This window comes from Micromys minutus (genome assembly GCF_963924665.1).
Source record: "Micromys minutus genome assembly, chromosome: 28".
In the NCBI taxonomy this organism is placed as follows: domain Eukaryota; kingdom Metazoa; phylum Chordata; class Mammalia; order Rodentia; family Muridae; genus Micromys; species Micromys minutus.
This window is the reverse complement of record NC_137963.1, coordinates 38378595-38400076: the sequence shown is the minus strand read 5'-3', so window position 1 is coordinate 38400076 and position 21482 is coordinate 38378595. Positions and strand designations below refer to the sequence as shown.

The window sequence follows — 21482 nt, the reverse complement described above, 5'->3', positions numbered from 1 at the left end:
AGCGATGGGGACCTGAAGGCAGGTTGGCTCTTCCTTAAACCTGTCCTGGTCACAACCTCTCCGGCCGGGCAGTCCAGGCCTCTCTATCCACAGTAGAGGGTGATGTCATCACAGGCTGCCTGATGGTTTCTCGGTTTCTCTGGCCCCTGAGAGGTGTGCGTTAGGACAGACCCCATCTGCACTCCCCTGCCTCAGCCTGCTTCTCTTACAGGGTGGACCTGCTCACCAAGGACAGGGCTCAGACCCCCTGTGGGGGTTGGGGCTGTCTTGAGACAGTGTCTGCGCGGCTGCCCTTCCCTGACAGACCTTCAGAGGCTCACTATGTGGTGACTTCCTGAGTCGTGGAAGGAAGACAGAGGAGTCTTTGCATTAACCAGTTGTTTGGTTTTTGCCCCACTAACTCCAGTAGCTCATTCCTGGGTGCTTTCTCTGCATAAATCCATAGCCGACATGTTCTTGAGAAAGTGGGACATTCCCTAAGCTCAGGTGCATTCAGCTCAGTCCTGGTCCTCCGAATAGACACTTCTCCCCGGTCAGCCCTTCTCTGTTGCCTCCCTGAGGAAGTCACTCCCGAATACGAACACAGTGCGGTTAAGAGTCAAACTCCACATGGCGGAAGTCCTTCCCTGGGCATCCAGAATCCCCACTTGCTGTGCGACTTTAAAGCAACCATTTCCTCCCAAGTCTCAGTTTTCATCTCTGTAAATTGAGGCCAAGAACCACCCTGGGAGGTTTGGGAACTGTAAAACTCTGTGCAAATGGGAAGTCATAGAAGAAGTCTCAAGATGTCCCCAACTGTCCTGCACATGGGTCTGGCAGGACAGTTTGCAAAGCATTTCTAAGCTGGGGTGTTCTTTAGACAAAGACTATGAGGAGACAGTTGCCATTTTAAACCCTCCATTTCTCCCCTGTGCTTCTTCTTGCCTCTCGCTTCTTCCTTCCTTCCTTTCCAGCTTGGCGTAAAGTCTCCCTGTAAGTCCTTTATTTGTGACTCTGCACATAGACTCCTTATAAAGAAAATTCATTTGTTCAGGGTCACCGCGTGGTTTTTCATTAAAAACAAATTACCCACTCTCGGGGAGGACATCTGGGCTTCCTGGCTCCCATTAATGACTATATTTCCAGTCTCCCTGGCCTGGTTGGGCTCCTCTTGCCTGTCACCCTGCCTTCCAAGCCCCGGGAGGACAATGAGAGTGACAGCCAACTGAAAGGGAAGACATGAGGAATGAGGGCGAGAGGCGAGTCCCCCGGGAGGAGAAGGAGGGAAAAGTGAAAAGGAGTAAGTGTCTGAAACAGAGGGTAACAAGGGCCATTGTTTCAGTGTCTCCCAGACAGCCAGCGCGGAAGGAGCAGGGCAGCGATGGGGAGGAGAACAGCCATGTTTAATTCCACCCTGGACCCTGAGCCTGGACTCCATTCTGGCAAATAAATGAGGGAGCAGGAGTGTGGTACTCATGTAAGTTCTGTCTAGATCCCGCAAGCAGCCGCTGTGTGTTGGGGCTGGGCATAGTCCCTCGTCTAAAGAAAGCTCCAGGCTGGGTCTCACCCCGGAAGCAATCAGGAGACAGAGTCCAACATAGTTCAACAGCCGTAAGTAGGCAGAACATGGTTGAGGGCCTGGGGTTGGTTGAGCTGACCATGGGCAGGCAAGGCCCTGCCTGGGGTGCATTCAGGGGAAATTGAGCACCTATATAACAAATAGGTACCCCAAGAGAGTGAGCGTCAGTTACCCCAAAGCAGCACTGACAGATGGGCAGGGAAGGAGGAGGGAATATCTCAGAATCAGAAATGCAGTTCCCCAAGCAGCCAGGGCTTTCCCTGGCAAGGAAGGAACTGTAGATCGAGAAGGCTGTCTGGAACACCAGAAAAGCACCAGGAAGCCACATCTTTCTCCTGGGACCAGTGTCTATCAAACAGACTTTATGCCCTCTTAGTCTCCAGGGCCACCGAGGCTGGGTAAGCTTGAGATAGGAATTCTAGACCTCGTTCGCCAAGATGCTCCCAGATTGCCCGCAGGGGAGGCCCACACAGGTTTTGACACCGCCGGAGCAGCTAACTGCCTGTGGTCTAGGGTGGACAGTCCACTCTCACAAGGTGCTTTCGGTAGCAACCTAGGTAACAAGTGGAAGTCACCTCCCGAGAAGGTTAGCGGTTGGTAGAAGGAACATGGAAGTCTGGTGTCACTTAAGCAAAAGCTAAGCCCTACTGACTGCCACTGCTCCTATAGGCTCTGGGCTCTGGAGGGACATGTTCTCAGGAGCCGTGAGCTAGGTGTGGTGGCTGCTCCAGCTGAAGGCTGACAGATGACAAAGTCTTGACAACGGGATGGGGCTGTGGATACCAACAAGACAAAGGGATAAAACACAGGAGCAGAGCTACTTTAAGGACCTGAGTGTAGACAGGGTAGCTAACACATGGCTCAAGCCCGTTCTGTGTACCATCGTGACCTGACCCTTAGTTTGCTCCATCTCCCTCACCCCCCACTTCCCTCACTGTTTTGCTGGGCCCCTTCCATGCTTGGGGACATTAGCAGATGCCTCTGAAGGCTTTGGCTGCTCACATTCCCACCTTTGAATATGACAGTGGTGTGTTCCCCATCTTTACAACCTTCTGCAGAAGCACCTGCCCCCTCCCTTAGACCTGGCAACCCCTTGGCCAGGCTAAATTCCTGTTCTGTGTTCCCAGAGTCCTTCGGCTTATGTGACAGCTGTTCCTCTGTAGGCCCTAAATGCTCAGTACTGAAGGAAGGAATTGGGGGCTGCTGGCACCTCATTATCTGAAGGCCTTGCCTTTATTCATTGTGGTCAGTGGGGTGTAATAGGGAAGCTGGACTTTTCCAAACCCTTGTCCCCAGACACACAAGTACCATTCTGCGAAGGCCCCTTCCTCCTCACGGCCCAGTAATTACAGCACATTATTAATTTCTGCTCCAAAATTACCAAAGCTTCCATCTAGATGCCCGCCTTTGGAAGCACATGACCGTGAGTGATGCGAGCTATGATGAGTTGTGATGTCTTCGCAATCACGGAGCGGACTTGGGGACTTTCACAGAGTGAGACAATCCAACCTAAAACTGTTTTCAAGTGTGATGAAATTTTCATGAGCATTAAATGTAACAGTTAATAAAAGTTAATGTTGCAGTGTGCAGACATTTCCCATAATGTTTATTAATACTTGCCTGCCGTTTTCCTTTCTGAATTTCAGGGGCAAAGTACATTTTTCTTCTAGCATCAGACTGCTGTAAAGCGCTGAGAGGGAAATGGGCCTTTGGCACAGGGTCTGTCTGGACCCTGCACTCCTGTAGGATCTTCAGTCTGGCAGGGGCTGGTGTGAGCTCTGAGTTCTCTGGCATGAACAGCCCAGGTTGCAAGGGCAGGAGAGGGGGTGGGTGCTGCCTGGCCCCACTCCTTGGACTGCAGCTTCTTCTATCCCACCCCATGCCCTGGTAAGCCATGTATCTGCTCTTCCGCATTTGCTCCCAGGCCAGACTCGGTTAGATAACCAGAGAGAGCTGCCAGCCCCCCCCCCCCCCGGCTGAGCAGTGGTGCTGGGGGTTGGGGAGCACTCACGGGAGGACTGTCTCGAGTCAATCTGTTTTACCCTGACCGTGGGGCCAGGGTCTAGGGATGGCCATCCTCCCTCAGTACTTAATTCAAGTCTAATCTCTCTCATGGGGACCTGGCTTGACCATCGGGACCTAGAAGCTGAAGGCCCGGCGCCCGACAAGACCATCCACTCTCCCTAGAGCTCCGTGTGCCCCCTGTGCGCCTCTCTGTAAGGACCCAGCCAGCCAGTGCTCCAGCCTCTCAGCGGGGCAGGGCCTTGGACACAGCAGGCTCCTGCTAGAGTGCTCCCTCCCACAAACGCTCTCAAACACTGACTGTAGCCCTTTGATCTACAAGGCCATTACAACCTGGCCTCTTTATTGTTTTCTGTCTGTCTGTCTGTCACGGGATGCACATCCATGTGGGTGCATGTGGTGGAGGCCATGGGACAACCTGAGGGTTACTCCTCAGGAGGCACTGTCTGTCTTGTCTTGATGGTCTCACACGGATCTGAGCGTCACCCAAATAAGCAAGCTGACCAGCAGGCCTCTGTCTCTGTCTTCCCAGAGCTAAAATGACAAACGTTACCTCGGTACCACCCATAACTTTTAACATAAAATATGAGATTTTTGTTACTTTTTAAGTCTGTCTCCCAAACTAGACTGTGATGCCCCTGATGGCAGTAACTGGGTCTGAAATGCCACACTGGGCGCCAAGCCAGCACTTAGTGTTTCTCAGGAAATGTCTGAAGAGGGACCAGCGAACGGTGGATGGACCACCTGTGGCATCATCCTGTTTGTTGCTGGGTTCAGTCCTTCTAGCATGGCAGAACGTCTCGAGGCCACTAGAGGGCAGCAAAGAGTGAGCAGCAAGCAACAGGTACCTGCTGGGGGGCTGGTCCAACCCAGCCAGAGGTCCAGCAGAAGGCCCAAAGGGGTCTGTGGTTCAACCTCCCTTCCGCTTGAGTCCCTGCCAAGTCCTGGCTTCTGAGGGTCTGTTCTAGTCCAGTTCACTGGATTCCAGTCTAATTGTGGGAAAGATCTCCCCACAGCGTGGGAATAAAGTGTCCCAACCGTGTCACCTGTCCAGAATGTCATGTATGAGTAAAAACATGACAGACCACACAGGAGTCCCTGACTAAACTCGGCCATATCCTACCAGATTTTAGCCCCACCCCTTATGCCTGGCAGGCAGAACTCAGCAATAGTCTTAATATAGACAGAGAGAACTCCGTTTTCTCCTGACATCCTAACACCTAGAGCCTGCGGATGTGAAGGAGAGAAATGAAGAGAAGTAAAGCTGTTGCTGAACTGTCCTCAAGACAAAGCCCGGGTTGGGTGACAGCAAGTATAAGGTTCCTTCTAACTGGGAGAGAAAGGTGGGGAGAGAAAGATGGTGGCATCTTGCCATGTGGCCCAGCACGACCAACTTTAAAAGTGAAGCAATGGGGCCACAAGCCAAAGGATGTCCGGAGCATCTGTGAGCTGGAGTAGTAAAACCACCACTGCCACCGTGTGTGAGTGTCCAGAAGGAACTCAACCCAGCAAACCCCGGACTTGAGCCCAGTTAGACTGGTTTGGGCTTCAGACCTCAGGAACTGGAAGATAAAACAATTCCGTTGTTTTAGGTCACCGAGGTATGGTAATTTGTTATAGGCACAACAGGAAATTAATACACTTCCGTTACTGGAGAAGACTTGTCTAGGTAGGAGAACAGAAAGGTATGAACAAGCCAGACAGGCTGGCCAGAGGAGCTGAGGCATGGCTCCGCTCCTACCCCGCCAGCCCTTGCAGCTTGCACCAGACTTCTGCTTCCAGAAGCTCCTTTTGTCTTTCATCCTCACCTACTGCCTCTGTTTTGCTGGGCACCTTGATTGCCAGGCGTTTAGAAGTAACGTCTCCCAATCCTTGACTGCTAGTGACTACTAGAGTTTGGGACCATGGGGACTGCAGGGACTGTAGGGACCACAGGGACCAGCCGTGTTCCTTTGTGCACTTTGCTGTAGCATGCATCCCTTCATCAGCCTCTGCATCTGCTGCAGCCGAGGAAGATGAGGACATGTTAGCCTTGCTGGTACTTCTTTCTAAATCTCCAAAGCAGGAGCTAAGCAAGGGCTTGGGAGGGGGTCCCCGCTCCCTTGAGTGAACCTCAAAGATGCTTTCCTTGTTTTCAGACTCACTGAAGCCAAGAGAAGGGAACCCCTCCCCTGCAGCCCAGGGTGTCTAAGAGTTCCAAATGCCATGTCAATATCTGTTAGGTTGCACAAATATCCTCAGGCAGGCATCCGGTGCTAACTCGCCGATCAAGACACCGTGGAATCTTTGGTGCAAAACTTTTGGCATTTGCTGAGACTTGATGAAAATAAAACCTGAAATCTGTCTCCATCCTTAGCTGATAAAATACGCAGGCCTTGCTTTCTCCAGTAAAACTGATCGGCAAAGGGCTGCCAGAAGGGGATCCACCCCCCCAGAGGAATTAGATGCCCTGTTCTGTAGACATGAGGATGCTCTGGAGCAGGAAGGACAGACAGTACCCCAACAACATCAAGGCCAGAAAACAGGACAGGCCAACAAACTGCCACTCAGTACAGAACTCATTAGTCCTGCTTCCCACCCCCATACACACCAGAGTTCAACTGCCCGAGTGTGCCCTGAAGACAGTCCCCCCTCTGTGTATCCTGGAAGCGGATGTTATGAAGGGAAGGCTCCACTCGTATGTGGGAAACAGTGACAGCCAAGCATTTCGTAAAGCCCATGGAGACGAAGAACCATGGAGTTTCTGCCTTCCCTGCAGACTGCACTGCAGGCCACAGCAAGTACGGGACACTGATTGACGCAGCGAAACCACCATCCCAGTGTGGCCACCCCATGGCTGGGAACCCAGATAACCGCTCCCCCGGAGTCTTGTCAACTGTTTTCTCAGAACATGCCAACAGGGCCTCCAAGGCTGTAATAACCAGATCGCTTCAAGCGAAGACCTCATGGGCTTAGAAAACAGAGAGGTTAAGCAGCCGAAATCCAAACAGATGCAAGCTCAAAGTCCCCCCAACAGATCACAGCGAAGCCTCGGCATGGACCCGAGAATCTGACACGTGAGGCTCCCGGTGTGGAACCTGCGATGTCAAGACAAGTTTGCAGATGTACTTAAGTTAAGCTTTGAATGACCTTGATTACCCACACGGGCCCCTCGGCTCGAGTGCCCTTCTGTGAGTGAAGAGAAGGGTTATGGAGTCACTTGGCCTTGGAGGGGTACAGCTGGATGAATCTGGACGAGGAGACAGCCACTTCCCAGGGCTTGCTGGGGAATGTGACGGGGCCAGCACCAGCATTTTGGCCCAGTGATCCCGATTTCAGACTTGTTACAGAGAGAATGCTCCCGTTACCCTGAGCACCGGGGTTGTCTTCTATTTGACACAGGAAATTAAAACACAGGCCTATCTGCTTTGCCCCGCCTCTGTCCCTAAGCCAACACTCATCGAAAGTACCTAGAAGCTACGATGGCACTCACGGCCAGCAGGTCCCAGTGAGAACAGGGTGCATCACGGTGGCTGACGGGACAGAAAACACGAGCTGCCGTGGGGCCGTCCTGGAAGGCTCCTTGTGTTTGTGCTCAGCCCTGAAGAAGGGAGCTGGATTGTACCAGATCGAGGTAGGGAGTGGCCCAGGGTATGGAAGTAAGGTTACCCACAGGTCAGTGCTAGATTCAGGACATCGAGGGCTGGGAACCAGCAATGCATGGGGCGGGTGCGGAGGAGGCCAGACCACTGCTCTGCTGAAAGACGAAGGGCATAGACCATCCATAAAACAGGTTTGGAGACAGCGTAGAGTCAGGATGTGACAGTGGAGAGGACACTTGGGGACAAGAACTAAGCATTAAGTTCTAAGCATTTCTCTCAGTGGGGGAGAAAAGAAAGCTCAGAGCCAGGAGGAGGAAGAGGAGGGGCAGGAAGCAGGGAGAGAGATATGGAGAAAAATTAGGGCTCTTGGGCACAATTCTCTGCAGCCACAATTCTTGTTTCCGTCCCTCGATGCTGGAGGTCCCAGAAGCCCCATGTCCCCAAGGCAGGAGACTTGGGAGATTGCACCCTTGCATGGCCCTGTGATTCCTGCTGCCATCCCTACTCCCGCCATCCCGCTGGGGCCTCTTCCAGACTCATAGCCATTTGTCTGTGGGGCATGGCAGCTAGGACTGGAGGAATGACCAGAGAAAGTTCAGCTTCTCAACTTGGTCTCTGAAGAAGGGGGAGTTTTCTGGGAGGGCCATAGGGCGTTCTCAGCCTCACAAGTTCTAACTGGGACCGGGACCCAGGGCTACTGCAGCAAGTCCTTCTGAAAGGCCAGAGTTGTAGAGAGCCCATAGGTATCACAGCACCCCATGCTAGGGGCCAAACTCATGAACAGCTTCATGCAGGCCACTAACTTCTTTGGGTCCCAGCCCTTTAGAGAAATGGGGGTTCAACCCCTGAGCTAGCCCGTCTGACAGAGTCGTTCTCTACCAGGACAGAGAAAGGACTTCACTTGTTACAAAGTGCTACACAAACGTGAGAGGCTGTCTTCAGATGCGCTCTGTGACCTCAGCTGCTACACGTTTGGGGGTGACAAGTCCAGGTGTGTGGGGTGCCCCAGCACCTCAGCCTGTATTTCTCTGACATCTGCCATGGAGCTCTCCTTGCTGAAGAAAAGGCAAAGCTCTTGCCGTGCAGTCTGGCAGGCCTCCCTGGTGTTGGCAAGGCCCAGGACAAGAGTGCTCACGGAGGCCATTTCCCATATGCCTCATATTTAAAAGGCATAAATCAAGCTAACAAACCGTTAAATGAAATATGCTCTGTCCTCCTTCCTTGTTAAACACACCGTGCACACAACTAGGCCAGAGTGGAATTTTGAATTCTGGGTTCTTTGGCATTCTGTGATAGGGTGTGCGGGGTGGGAAACTCCACGCCTCTCCCTCACCTGCTCTACCTGTTACCACGTGAAGGACCCCCCCATACACACACACACACACACACACACACACACACACACACCCCTATGAAGACTTATATATCTATAGAACACTTATCTTAAACCCAAGCTTATTCAAGTCCCCATCAAGAACCCCCAGGGGTTCACAAATTGGCCGTTTGAGCACCTCTAAGTAACACAGCTCCAAGAAAGAACTTGTAGGAGCTCAGTTCAATCTGGGGGAAATGAGCTTCGTGGTCCTGTGAACTCACCCTGGTTTGCAGGATGAATAGGGAGAGAGAAACAGAGATGATCCCTTAAGGAATGGTGATCTCTGTTCTCTCTGTGAGAACTGACCCAGCATTGGTGGAGAGACAGGTTTTCTTTGTGTTCAGTTTGTCATTCAAATGACAAAGTCACAGCCAACATGTCTTGAAAACACACTGGGTCCAAGCTCAAGGAATGAGGCCATCAGGAACACCTGGGAGGGGCTGGCTCGGTGTGGTTCATGTTACACAGATTGGGGAGTAAAGTTGGGAGAGGAAGGAAAGTTAAGGGAACACCCTCTGGGTCCTGGCACCCAGTGTGGCTGACAAGGACCTACTCCCTGATGTCCTCTCCAGGACAGCCACTGTTTTCCTGGCCCCACTGCAGACCCAGCTACAGGAGAGTCCGGGTCAACCTCCGATGACTTATTCAGGTCGGCTTCTCGGAAGCATGGCGGTCACCTGGGCTGCTTTGGAGCTGAAGGGGGGGATGCCCTCCCACAGCAACCCCATCTGCTGCCTGCTGTGGAGACGCCAACAGTGCAAACTCACCAGGCACCATCCCTGTCAGCGTCGGTGCAGAGTAGCTGCCCTGTCCAGCGGGGGGCACGTGTGGAGGGTACCCCGGGAGGGTTGTGCTTGCCAAGTCTCGGCCTGAAGAATCAAAGCAACAAAACACAGGGTGAGCATCTTTGCAGCCTGCTGCTCAGCTGCAGCTCCTGGACAGCCTGCACATTGCACCTCTAGACTCTGAACACCGGTATGTCCTACCCCCCATGCCATACACACTCGAACACATACCCATAAACACACACATGTGCACATGCACACACAAGCACACACACATACACACACAAGCACACATACACATGCACACACACACAAACACACACTCACAAGCACACATACACATGCTCACACACAAGCACACACACATACACACAAAAGCACACACTCACAAACACACATACACATGCACACACAAGCACACATACAAGCACACATACACATGCTCACACACAAGCACACACACATACACACACAAGCACACATACACATGCACACACACACAAACACACACTCACAAGCACACATATACATGCTCACACATAAGCACACACACATACACACACAAGCACACACTCACAAGCACACATACACATGCTCACACACAAGCACACACACATACACACACAAGCACACATACACATGCTCACACACAAGCACACACATGCACACACATGCACACACACATACACACACTCACAAGCACACAGGCACGCTGGCACATGCACACGCATGCACACACTAGCTACCCTGGCTCTACTTGGCAAGGTCTAAGCTGAAACTGTGGTCTATGTCTGAGAAATCAGAGCCCTCGGGGAGCTGGGACAATGGCAGTGCACACACCTAGCTGTGTACTCAAGTGTGACTCTGATTGCTCCGCCTCCATCTCCCCTGGTGCTTCTGATTGGTTCTCAGCCTACCCTCCTCCAGCTACACACAGCCTTCAACCTCTGCTTTTCAGAGACAGGCTCAAACATCTTCCTCCCCCCTTCCCAGTAGCCCGTGGTGGGACACCTCAGACCCCCAGCTCCACATCTGGCCTGTACTGTACTTCCCCTCCCAAGACTGGCTGTGGGTTTATTCAGTGACCTTGCAGGGTGCTTTTGACAACACCCACACTGCCCTGCTGCTGGCACATGGTGAAGGCCCTGGTCCTCTGGTGGAGAGAGTCGTGCTCTGCAGGCCCCCGGCTCTGGGAGGACAGCCTCACAACCGTCACCCTGGCTCTGCTAGAGGCATGGGAATCCACTAAGAGTCTTTCACTTTGTTTAAGAATCAACACAAGAAGAACCCAGAATCAATGTCCTTTCTAGTGCCCTCATTTGGTGACTGACAGAGGTTGCCTGACCCCCAAGTCTGCCAACTTTGTAGAACTCCAACAGTCCCAGAAAGGAGACTCCTCCCAGTCACGCTTCTCACTGCCCTGGATTTGGGCTCGGCACCTTGGCTCAGGTGTAATTACACAAGATGTTAGAGTTAAGCCAACACCCCAGGAAAGCCCCTCATCCTCAGCAATCCCCTTAAGGAAGGTCAAGATGAAACAGGAAACTCAAGCCTGCAGGACTCGGGGTGAGTTGAAGAGTTTCCCCACTAGGCTTCCTCTACGTCCCTGTAATGTCGAAGCTCCAAGTCAAGTCTTTACACTCAGGTCAGAAGGGCAGAGCTAATGGATTTTAGTGAAAGAAGCCACTCCCCTGGAGAAACTTGTGCAGCCCTCTCTACTTCTGTTCAAAAAGATTCTAGAGGGGGCTCAGGGGTCTCTTCACGATGGGTCTTCTCACCATCTTGCAGGAAAACTCAGACCTGGTGGAGAAAGGGGGCAACTGGCTTGGGTCCTGCTTGTACTGTGGCAGAGCAGATGCCTCAGTCCCGTGCCCACGCCAGCCCAGGACCTTCTCATCCCCAGTCTTCCTACAGCGCCAGTGACTGGGATTGTGGATGAGGGAAAGCTGGGGTGATGTCTCGGGAGTGGAGTGGGTGCCGGGCAGGCGGCACAGGGCCTGAGATGTCAGTATCCGGTGTGTGAGATAGCCCAAGTCAGGGGCTACTTCAGTGAGGGGCTTTCTCAGAAATCGTGGGAGCATCTCCACTGATTAAGAGAGCACCTCCAACCCTGCCCCTGATCCCAGCTTCCCACCTACTGATGACAACTGCCAGCAATGAACACTTGCCAAGAAATGAAACTCAAGGCTCCTGCCAAGGATTTTGAAAGGGTTCGTTCCTCTATTTTTCAGCCATAGAAGGTACTGATATGACCTCTTTCTTATAGGAAAATGAGGTGTCCCAGGCGAGCCAGGGTCAAAGTCTACCTGGTTAGTCAGTCTGTCCACACCACTACCTTGCTATGGTACTGTCTGAACTTCTGGCCATGAGTTCATAAGTCCCTCTCTCTGTCAGGACGCTGTCATAAGTTCCTCTCTTTGTCAGGACGCTGTCATTCTTATGCCCTGCGTCCAGAAGGAAATTCAACTGCATAGAATTCACAGTGAACATATTTTTCTGGAGTTTAAGATCAAAGAGAGGTGCCGTGCCTCTCTCCTGGAAGATGGGGGTGCTTTGGGGAAGCCTATCTAGTGCAGGCAGTTGTGTGTGCAGGAGAGTATCACAGACGCTCAGTGCATCTGAGTGAGGCTGGACTTGGCCTCCTGGGAACCAGCGCATTCTTCAACGGTGTCTGCTCTTTGGGTCTTGTTGGGTCAACAGTTCCTGCTGACGGCACACACCTTAAAACCTTGATCCCTCAAGCAAATGTCCCGAAAACCAGAACCTTGGCCAAGTGCTCGACTCGGCCAGATGAAAAAGCAATAAAAGCAACTTGGGGAAAGGAGAAAGGAAACAATAAATGAACAGGCAAACAGAGGCAGAGATGGCAGAAAGGGCCACTGTTAGACAGGACCAGGGAGTCGATGGTCAGACCACTCTGAGCATGCCCAGACTCCTCTGAAAAGGCCAATAAAACAGACAGACCCAACAAGATTTAAAACAAACCCCACAGAATCATCAAGGTACAGAATGAGGAAAGCTATAACTAAAGTCATAGAATAAATAATATTTATAGAGAATATTCACTGCACACTTATAAATAGGAAGACAAGTGACTGCTAGCCTTGGATTGTCGTGAGGTCACCACCGCCACCACCACCGCCACCGCCACCGCCACCACCATCGCTATTATTATGAACACACCTCCCCAGGCTTCAAAGGATATCAGTCTGAATGCAAGCAGAAGCTGTATAGATCCTTGGTAGGACATAGAAATCATTCAAGGCTCACATTTGCCGTGTTGGCCTCTGAGGACTCTCCGAGCCTGGACCTGTGCATCCTGGGACCCTGTGAGCGATGGGCACTTCTGCTGCCTGCTGTCTTCTCTACCACTTGCTTCAGTCAGCACAAAGCACCCAGTGAGACGCTACAGCCCTTGCTTAAGCTGCTTCAGGCCTCTGGGCTGGGAGGCTAAACAGAATCAACATCTCCAAATACAGCGAGACACCGTGTCCCTTCTCACCGAGGACGGGATGATTCTCACTATTTGCCGTGACCCTACTGATGACGTCAGCACATTTGCCGATAGCTGAGCAGGATGAATTGGTTGGGCTCCTGACACACAGAACTACGGGTGAGCACACCTTGTCTGACTTGTGCAGCCTTCTCCTAGAGGAATAACCAAGCCGATGAAAAGCAAGGAGTTCTAGGGACTTTAAAACTCAAGACAGAACCTTGCTTTTTTCAATCATGAGGAAAGGGGAAGGATTTGGTGTTGTTAAAAGATGACATTCTGGGTTTTGGCACCAATGTTAGGAAAAGGATGGGGGGAGTATGGCCCATGGAGGTGTGGCGATGCCTGGGGGCAAGGGAGATGCCTCTGGGGGACCCATGTTGGCAATCTCTCCCCTCTGAGGGACCAGCCACACTATGGTATAGTACAGAATAGAGTTTATTCAGGCCATGGGGGAATTAAGAGGGTAGTAGAGAGAGAGAGAGAGAGAGAGAGAGAGAGAGAGAGAGAGAGAGAGAAGTAGAGGAGTAGAGGTCGGCCATGAGCACATGGAGGGGGGTTAGGGAAGGGGGAGAGGAGGGGTAAGGGGGGAGAGCAAGAGAGAGCGGGGGGGGGGGCAAGCAACCCCTTTTGTAGTATCAGGTCATTGGGGCGGAGCATACCTGGCTATTGCCAGGTAACTGTGGGGTGGGGTATACCTGGCTGTTGCTAGGTAACTGAGGGGCGGGGTTTACAGAATCCTAACATTTGGTATCTCCCTGCTCCCCCGTGTACCACTGAAGGAACTGAAACCCAGAGGTGTGACTGTCTTCAAGTCTCAGAGGAAGGAGCAGGAGCAGGAAGGGACTTCACCTCAGGTGTCCTGAGGTCTAGTGGGACTCAGCTCTTGCTGATTATTCAGTGTCTCCCACAAGGAGAGTGGCCTCCCAGATGCTAGGACTTCCACGTGTTTGTAATTAGAAGTGTGATGTCTGTTCATGACTGTGGAACCAATGGATGGAGAGGAAGACGGGAAATAGTGTGCGCACAGCTCCAGCTGGGGCTGAGAGACCTACATGTGGTGTTGGATAACACACCGGCCTTTCAGAGAAAACGAATCGAGTAGACTCTGCACAGCGCTCAGGAGAAACTCCAGATGCATCTAAGACAAACAGAAGAGTTACGCCAGCGCTGGAAAAGCAACTGAAGTCCTGGCTAGATGTGCGGAAAGGCCGCTAACCCTGACTCAAAACCAGAGGCATGTGTGCCTGCCACCTCGGGCGACTCAATGTGAGTGGAGACACAGTTTAGACTTTCTTTAAAAGAATGCAAAAAAAAAAAACCTGGAAAATTATCATTATTATTATTATTATTGCTGCTGCTGTTGTTGTTGTTTTTTGCTTTAAAGGACAGCAATAAGAAAATGATGAGCCAGGTGTGGTGACATATGCCTCAAATACCAGCACTTGGAAGACAAAAGCAGGTAGATCTCCATGAGTTCAAAGCCAACCTCGTCAACATAGTGAGCTCCGGCCTATCTAGATCTGCATAGTGAGACTGGTCTAAAAAAAACATGGCTTTTATTTAAAAATTTTAGAAAGAAAACAAAATGAAGATGACCCACAGTAAGGGAGAAAATATTTGCAAATCAGGTTTCTCATGAAAGGCTTCATCTAAAATACATTAAAAAAATCAGAAATTGATAAAAGAGGAGAGACGAACTAATTACAAAAGAGCAAAGGACTTCCATAGGCACACGGATCCAAAGGAGCAAATGTAAGCCCAGATTAAGCTGCCCAGAGTCATCGTCATTAGGGAAATGTAAATTAAAGGCGCAGTGGCATAATGCTTCTTTCCTACCCGGACGGTTGCATTAAAGAGACAGATTACGACCATCTTCCATAGAGGAAGGAAACTGGAATTCTCATCCCCTGCTGGAGGGAATGCAAAATGGTGTGTGGACTTTAGAAAGTCTGGTTGTCCCTCAGAAGGTTAGACACAGAGGTCCCATGTCGCCCAGCAATTTCTGAGTTGTACACTCAACTAACTATCTCTGGAAAAACACGTATGTGAGTGATAGCCAGAAAATGAAGTCCAAGGTTAGACTGACAGAAAGTCTTGAAGGGAAATGGTGTGTGTGTGTGTGTGTGTGTGTGTGTGTGTGTGTGTGTTTGAATGAACAAGTGAAGGGAGATGGAATGCCCCTAGGGAAAAGAGCTTGGACAGGCAAAGGCAAGCCAAATCTGACCAGAGGAACATGGCCGCCAGAGGGCAGCCTTACCGCCAGGGAGCCGATGTTAGGTTAGCTCTGTGAGGGCCAGGCCTGAAGAGCCAGCGATCCCCTACAGCCAACCTTCCTCCCTTTCACAGAGCCTCCAGTTAGTCTCTAGAACCAAATCTAGACCTCAGAATGTGGCAAAGAGGGGTCAAGTCTTGGAGACGTGTGGACCTGGGTTCAAATCTTACCACCCTGACTTAATAAAATCACCTGAGTATTTCTCTGGTTGGCAAACCGGGCTCCTTTAGGGAAACAATGGTGCTCTCCATGTTTGTTCTCGAGCTGGGAGTTCTGTGTCACCGCTGTCATGCAGAGGTGGTGTCTACTTCCCTTCACCTTAACTCTGGGCTGCCCAGGACACTGGCCCATCAAGAGAGCCACAGCTTCCTTGGGGGTTCCTATGAGCTACACTTTGAACCAGGTACTCCTCATACCTGATCTTCCACGCCAGCCATGTTTCTGGCACGGACCATATTCTAAGCATATTTGTGTTTTGTAGAGGCTCCTGCATTTAACCCTCAACACCCATGCGAGACAAGCCCAACTACCAGCCCATTTTACAGATGTGGACATGAAGATGCGAGGTCATTCAGGCACTTGTCCAGTGTTGGTAAGAAATAGAGCCACACCCCAGGCATTATGACACCAGAACCTTCCACATTCCCGCCTACACCCCAACCCTTGTCTTCCTCCTGCCTCTGGACTGGAGCTCTCCAGAGATCAAGTGCTTCTGTGGTCCCCTGCCTCCTCTGCCCTGGCCCGGTATGCAGTAGACACTCAGAAAGTATCTGCCAAGATGACCTTAATTCACTAATACAGTTCCACTCAGTGGAAGAAGCTGTGCTGGGCTCCCTCTCACCCACAACACAGAGGCTCCCCCTTACAACCTCCTCAGAATGACCAGACCTGGCATGCCAGTTTCTGCTCAGTTGCAACTTTTTCTTCCTCACACAGCCCCTTCCTAAGTAGCCTGTATGTATACTAACTGGGGGGGGGGGGGTTGGATATGGATCCAATTAACTTCAAATTTAGCTCATAATGAACTTATCTCATTTTACTACCAGCTCAGTTCTCATCGCGTGGCAGTAATTAACCACTGGGGGTTGTCACTCCTGGAAACATGGCACAAAAATCCTCAGCCCTTGCTTCAAGCCCTTGCAGAATTCATTACTCTGACAGTGTGCAAAGCCTTCACTTTGAAAGCCACAGGGGAGAGCACAGACTCAACACCCCCTCCACCTACCTGATGGAGAGTGAGAGGGAAAGGACTGTACCCCACTCTCACTACGGGTGGGGGGCAGTCATTAACTGACTGTGAATGAGTTTGGTGTGGGGTAGTTTGGCAGAAAGCTAGTGGTGGCCTTGGCCAAGAAAGGGGCTGCTGTCCTTGGTCCTGACGGCCCCTGGTGGACTAGCGGTCCTGCCGAAGGGAGGGAGGTGTCTACACGCTGCCTACCCTCCACCCCCGACTCTAAAGGACTATGGTAGAATTGCTGGGGAAAGGTTCTTCACTCCAATACTCTATGAGTTGGTGGCCTTATTGCCGACATGGGGTTCTGGGGTAGCTGGGATGAGCTCAGCGGTGTCGGTCTGATAACACCGTCCGTGCTTCCCCAGAGCCCCAGAGCTGCAGTGTATCTGGTGGTCAGAGGACAACTTGCAGAAGTGATTTTTCCCTCCCACCATGTGGGTTCTGGGTCACCAGACTTTGCAGCAGGAACTGTGCCCAAGACAGTAACATGAGCTAAAGATTTGTAGCAAGATGGACAACTGTCACTTTGGGGACAATAAGGAAGCAATGTCAGGGACTTGGAGAGGGAATGAACCTGGAACTCAGCCTCTCTTGTCTGCACACAGTGTATAAGGCACTGGATCACAGCCCAGCTAGCAACTGAGATATACAAATGGCCTGCTCTGAAATCCCTCTTCTGACCTGTCACCATCAAAGGGTGTGATGATCACAGGTGCTCTTTCACAGGGGCAGAGGAGTGGGAGAGGGCGGGCCCTGCTGTAGCAGCCAAGCCCAGGCTACAGACAGTGGCCAGCAAATTGAGATGAGTGTCGGCCATCACAAAGATCTGGCAGGTCCTAATGGCAGGCTTATTAGCCTTTAGTTTAAGGACCGCTGTTTCTCTAGAAACAATAAGCCTACATTTCTTTTTCCCAAATTACTAATTCCTCACATGTAACTAATTCTGACTGGCCTCTCTCTTACTATCCAGACTAAAGGTGCAGCCTGGCCCTGCAGAGCCAGGATGACAAACCTGAGCACGCAGTCAGTAATTAGGTGCCATTCATTTTCCATCTCGGGCTCTCTCACCTCATCTACTTCTGTGAAGTCACTGAGAACTGTGCCATCTCCCAGCCCTGAGTCTGGGGGCTTTTTCTTTGTCTTGTTTATTGATTTTGTTTTGGGTTCTGAGATAGTCTTCTGTAGCTTAAACACTAAAGTCGCTGAAGTAGCTGAGGCTGGCCTTGAACTCCACATTCTCCTGCTTCTACCCCCCAAGTGCTGATACTGTAAGTGTGCATGCACTACTACACCTGGTTCCTTAGTATGTGTGTCTGCGGGTACTGGGGGCTAAAACCAGAACTTTTGTGGGCAGAGTAAGCTATACTACTGAGCACTTATGTTTTGACTTTGAGAGTGAGTTTCATCTGCCTGGAGTTTTAGAGCAAACACTGGAGCTTCGTCAACATTTCCAAGCACATTTGAGGTGTACTCCTGTCACACTGGCGGCTGGTGGTCCAATAGGATAGAAGGAAGGAGGCAGAGCTCTAGCCAAGCAGCCCCGCCCACTGCACAAGTGGCTCCAGGTCTTTTTGTCCTGATTCATGGAGAGGAGGGGGCCTGAGATTATAGCAGAAGGGCAACCGGGTAACTGGGGGCTGAGCCATTGGCTTGTTTATGTGTTGACATCTACTAAGTAATGCTCCTGTGTGCTCCAGGGGCTCTGGTGTACATTCCATTCCAGCCTCACAGCTGCTCCAGGAGATGGGAAACATTGCAATCTTTGCCTTGAAGTGAGGTATTTGGAGGGTAAGGGTGGGTTGGAAGTCTACTGAGGTTCTGACTTGAGAGCCTAAACTCCCATGATCATATATCACACATACCATGCAGTCAGTCTCCATAGGTGGACCACAAAATACAAAATGTGCCTTCCCTTTAACTAGCAATTCTAAGGTTTTACTGTGGAGATACACAAACCATACACTAAGACTTACACATGATTAGAAGGAAGGGGGAGGGAGGAAAGAAGGAAGAGGGAGGGAGGGAGGGAGGAATCTGAATGTGGAGATTATGAAAAAAAATCTCTGACATATTTTATTAAATGTATAAAACGAAAAAGGGAATTATATTCTATATAGTCTTGTCTCTGCTGGTAAAAAATGGATAAGATTCATGTGCTAAGAGATAAATAAAGTGTTATTAAAAGCAAAACATGATTGCACAAAACTGGAGAAGAGCAGACATTGGCAGGGAGGGGCTTATTTTTTGTTTCATATATTTTTGGTTCTGTACAGTTTGAATATTTAATCACCTGAATGTATTACCTTCTATTCAAAATTAACATTTTGATTTAAAATTAACTTTTTTTTCTTAAGAGCCAGACAGTGCCTATACCCCAAGGGGCCATTCTCAGTCTAGAAAGAGAGATGAGATTTAAGACCTGTGAAGCTCAGGCCTCCTTCTATCTCTTGCTGTCCCTGCTTCCCAGGACAGCCTCACGATGCTAGGGGTATCACTGTATACAAGTAACAGATACTTTTCCAAACCCACCAGGCCTCCCCAGGCCAGTATCCAACACTCAGTGGTGGCTTGTCTCACCTGCCTGAAACACCCAACTCCACAATGTCAACTCTTGCCACAAGGCTATGAACAGCCACAAGGGAGACATAAGACCTTCTCTGAGCCCTTCCTGCCTCCAACTCTGGAAAACCTAATTTTCATGGGCATATAGTTCCAACAGAATTGGTGGCTTAGTTTACCATGTTCCCACAGGTGCATTAGAAACAGCACAGTAAAAAAAAAAAAATGTGGAGGGAGACTTAACCAAGTATACTGGCTGGTTTTGTGTCAACTTGACACAAGCTGGAGTTATCACAGAGAAAGGAGCCTCAGGTGAGGAAACGCCTCCATGAGATTCAGCTGTAAGGCATTTTCTCATCTAGTGATCAAGTGGGGAGGGCCCAGCCCATTATGGGTGGAGCCATCCCTGGCCCCGCCCATTGTGGGTGGGGCCACCCCTGGACTGGTAGACCTGGGTTCTATAAGAAAGCAGGCTGAGCAAGCCAGAGGAAGCAAGCCAGTAAGTAACATCCCTCCATGGCCTCTGCATCAGCTCCTGCTTCCTGACCTGCTTGAGTTCCAGTCCTGACTTCCTCTGGTGATGAACAGCAATGTGGAAGTGTAAGCTGAATAAACCCTTTCCTCCCCAACTTGCTTCTTGGTCACGATGTTTTGTGCAGGAATAGAAACCCCGACTAAGACACCAAGTTACGCCACCATTTGAGAAACTGACAGGTACTCACAGTGACAGTGTATTGATTACTTCCCTGTAACGAAGTCCCTGGCAAAAGCAACCCGAAGGCAGAGTTTGAGAGTACAGTGTACTGTGGCAGGAGTCACATTGCCCGCAGTCAGGAGAGAGAGCTGAACTCTGCTGCTCAGCTCGGTTCTGCTTGTATGCAGTCTGGGACCGCAGAGCATGGGATGGTTCTGTCCACCGTCTGGGACCCCAGAGCATGGGATGGTTCTGTCCACCGTCTGGGACCCCAGAGCATGGGATGGTTCAGTCCACCGTCTGGGACCCCAGAGCATGGGATGGTGCTGTCCACCGTCTCTTAGGGAGTTCTAGGGCCCGGCAAGCTGGCGATCGGCACACAGAAGGAGATAGAAAAACACTATGGATAAATCCAGAGCCCAAACCTCAGTGGTAAGAGCTGGTCTGCCCAGTCCCCCAAGGCGTCGGTGCTGTACCAGGGCAATGTCTTCAGAAGCAGGGGATGTTTTGTCCTCCAGCCTGACTGTGCACCACCTCTTCCCAAGACTCGTATAGACAAAGGAGTATCCGGGCAAGTCCCCATAGTTGTAATAACAAATGGCAAAAGGCTCTTTGGGCAGGAGGTGCTGTGTGTGTCCCCATAGGACAAACCTCTAAGGACAGGTACCAACCACACCCCTATCCAGACTAAGACATCTCCAAGCCCATGGAGAACAAAACTACATCTTTGCCTCCTCTTCTGTTTGTTTTGTTTGGGACAGAGGCTGGCCTCAAACTCACTGTGTTGCTGAGGGTAGCCTTGAACTCCTGATGCCCCGTGCTGGGATATTACAGGTGTGGGTCACCATGCTCCACTCATCTCTGTCTTTTGATGTTTCCGGATCACACAGTCGCCAGCCTAGGCTGCTCCTCGGCCCCTCAGCCCCCCTGTCTGTCCACACTGGCCTCAGAAGTGCCGTCCTGTCCAGACCACGTCACGGCCAGAAACCCTCCACTTGCCCTCACTGCTTACAAGCAAGGTGCGCACTTAAAGGAAGGTTCTGTAGCATTGGCCCTCAGCCTGTGGGTTGTGAGCCATCAGGGGGGTCAAACAACCCTTTCACATGGGGTTGATCATCAGAAAACACAGACGTTTACACAACAGTAGAAAAGTTACAGTTATGAAGTGGCAATAAAATAATTTTATGCTTGGGGTCGGCATAGCATGAGGAACTGTACTAAAAAGTCACAGCGTTAGAAAGGTTGAGAACCACTGCTCTAGAGACTCCACCTGCCGGGGCCTTAACTCCAGCTCTGGCACTTACTAGACTTTGGACAGACGACTGCCTCTTGTCCTTACTGCCAGGGAGTTGGAGGAAGGGGAGGCTACAGCTCCTCTTTGCTGAAGCCATTAGGAGGCTTGATTGACACAGAGTTGTGGATGTGTGCATAGCACCTAGCCTGACACTCCCCGCTGCCCACCCTCCACACTCCCAGCCCTTCCCGGCACACATCTCCCTGTACGGTGCTTCCACCAGGTGGGGACCCGGAGATGGCACAACTGAAGGCCAGGACCCCCGCCTCTCCCACTGTGCAGAATTCGGGAGCCACTCACCCCATCCTACAGTGCTGCTGCCTGTGTTGTTTGTGCGCTGTGGCTGGGTATCTGAGCTGTGCATGTGCTGTGGCTGAGGGTCTGTGGAGTGAATGCACTGTGGCTGGGGGTCTGTGGAGTGAATGCCCTGTGGCTGGGGGTCTGTGGAGTGCATGCCCTGTGGCTGGGGGTCTGTGGAGTGCATGCCCTGTGGCTGGGGGTCTGAGCTGTGCATGCGCTGTGGCTGAGGGTCTATGGTGCGCATGCGCTGTGGCTGGGGGGGGTCTGTGGTGCGCATGCGCTGTGGCTGGGGGTCTGTGTAGTGCATGCGCT

General features: G+C 51.2%; 1 protein-coding gene across 8 annotated transcripts in view; it reads right to left on the bottom strand.

Moving 5' to 3' along the window:
- PAX5 (paired box 5) overlaps window positions 1-21482 on the bottom strand; it is a gene marked incomplete at both ends in the record, with an annotated part of 170199 nt that overhangs the window by 24741 nt on the left and 123976 nt on the right. For 5 of the 8 annotated variants that reach the window (XM_080940037.1, XM_080940039.1, XM_080940041.1 and 2 more), the window contains one exon: window positions 9304-9405. The exons of the other annotated variants lie outside the window; for them this stretch is intronic. In XM_080940037.1, the coding sequence (XP_080796163.1) occupies window positions 9304-9405 (102 nt within the window). The remainder of the gene's footprint in view (window positions 1-9303; window positions 9406-21482) is intronic. 8 annotated transcript variants of the gene reach the window in all.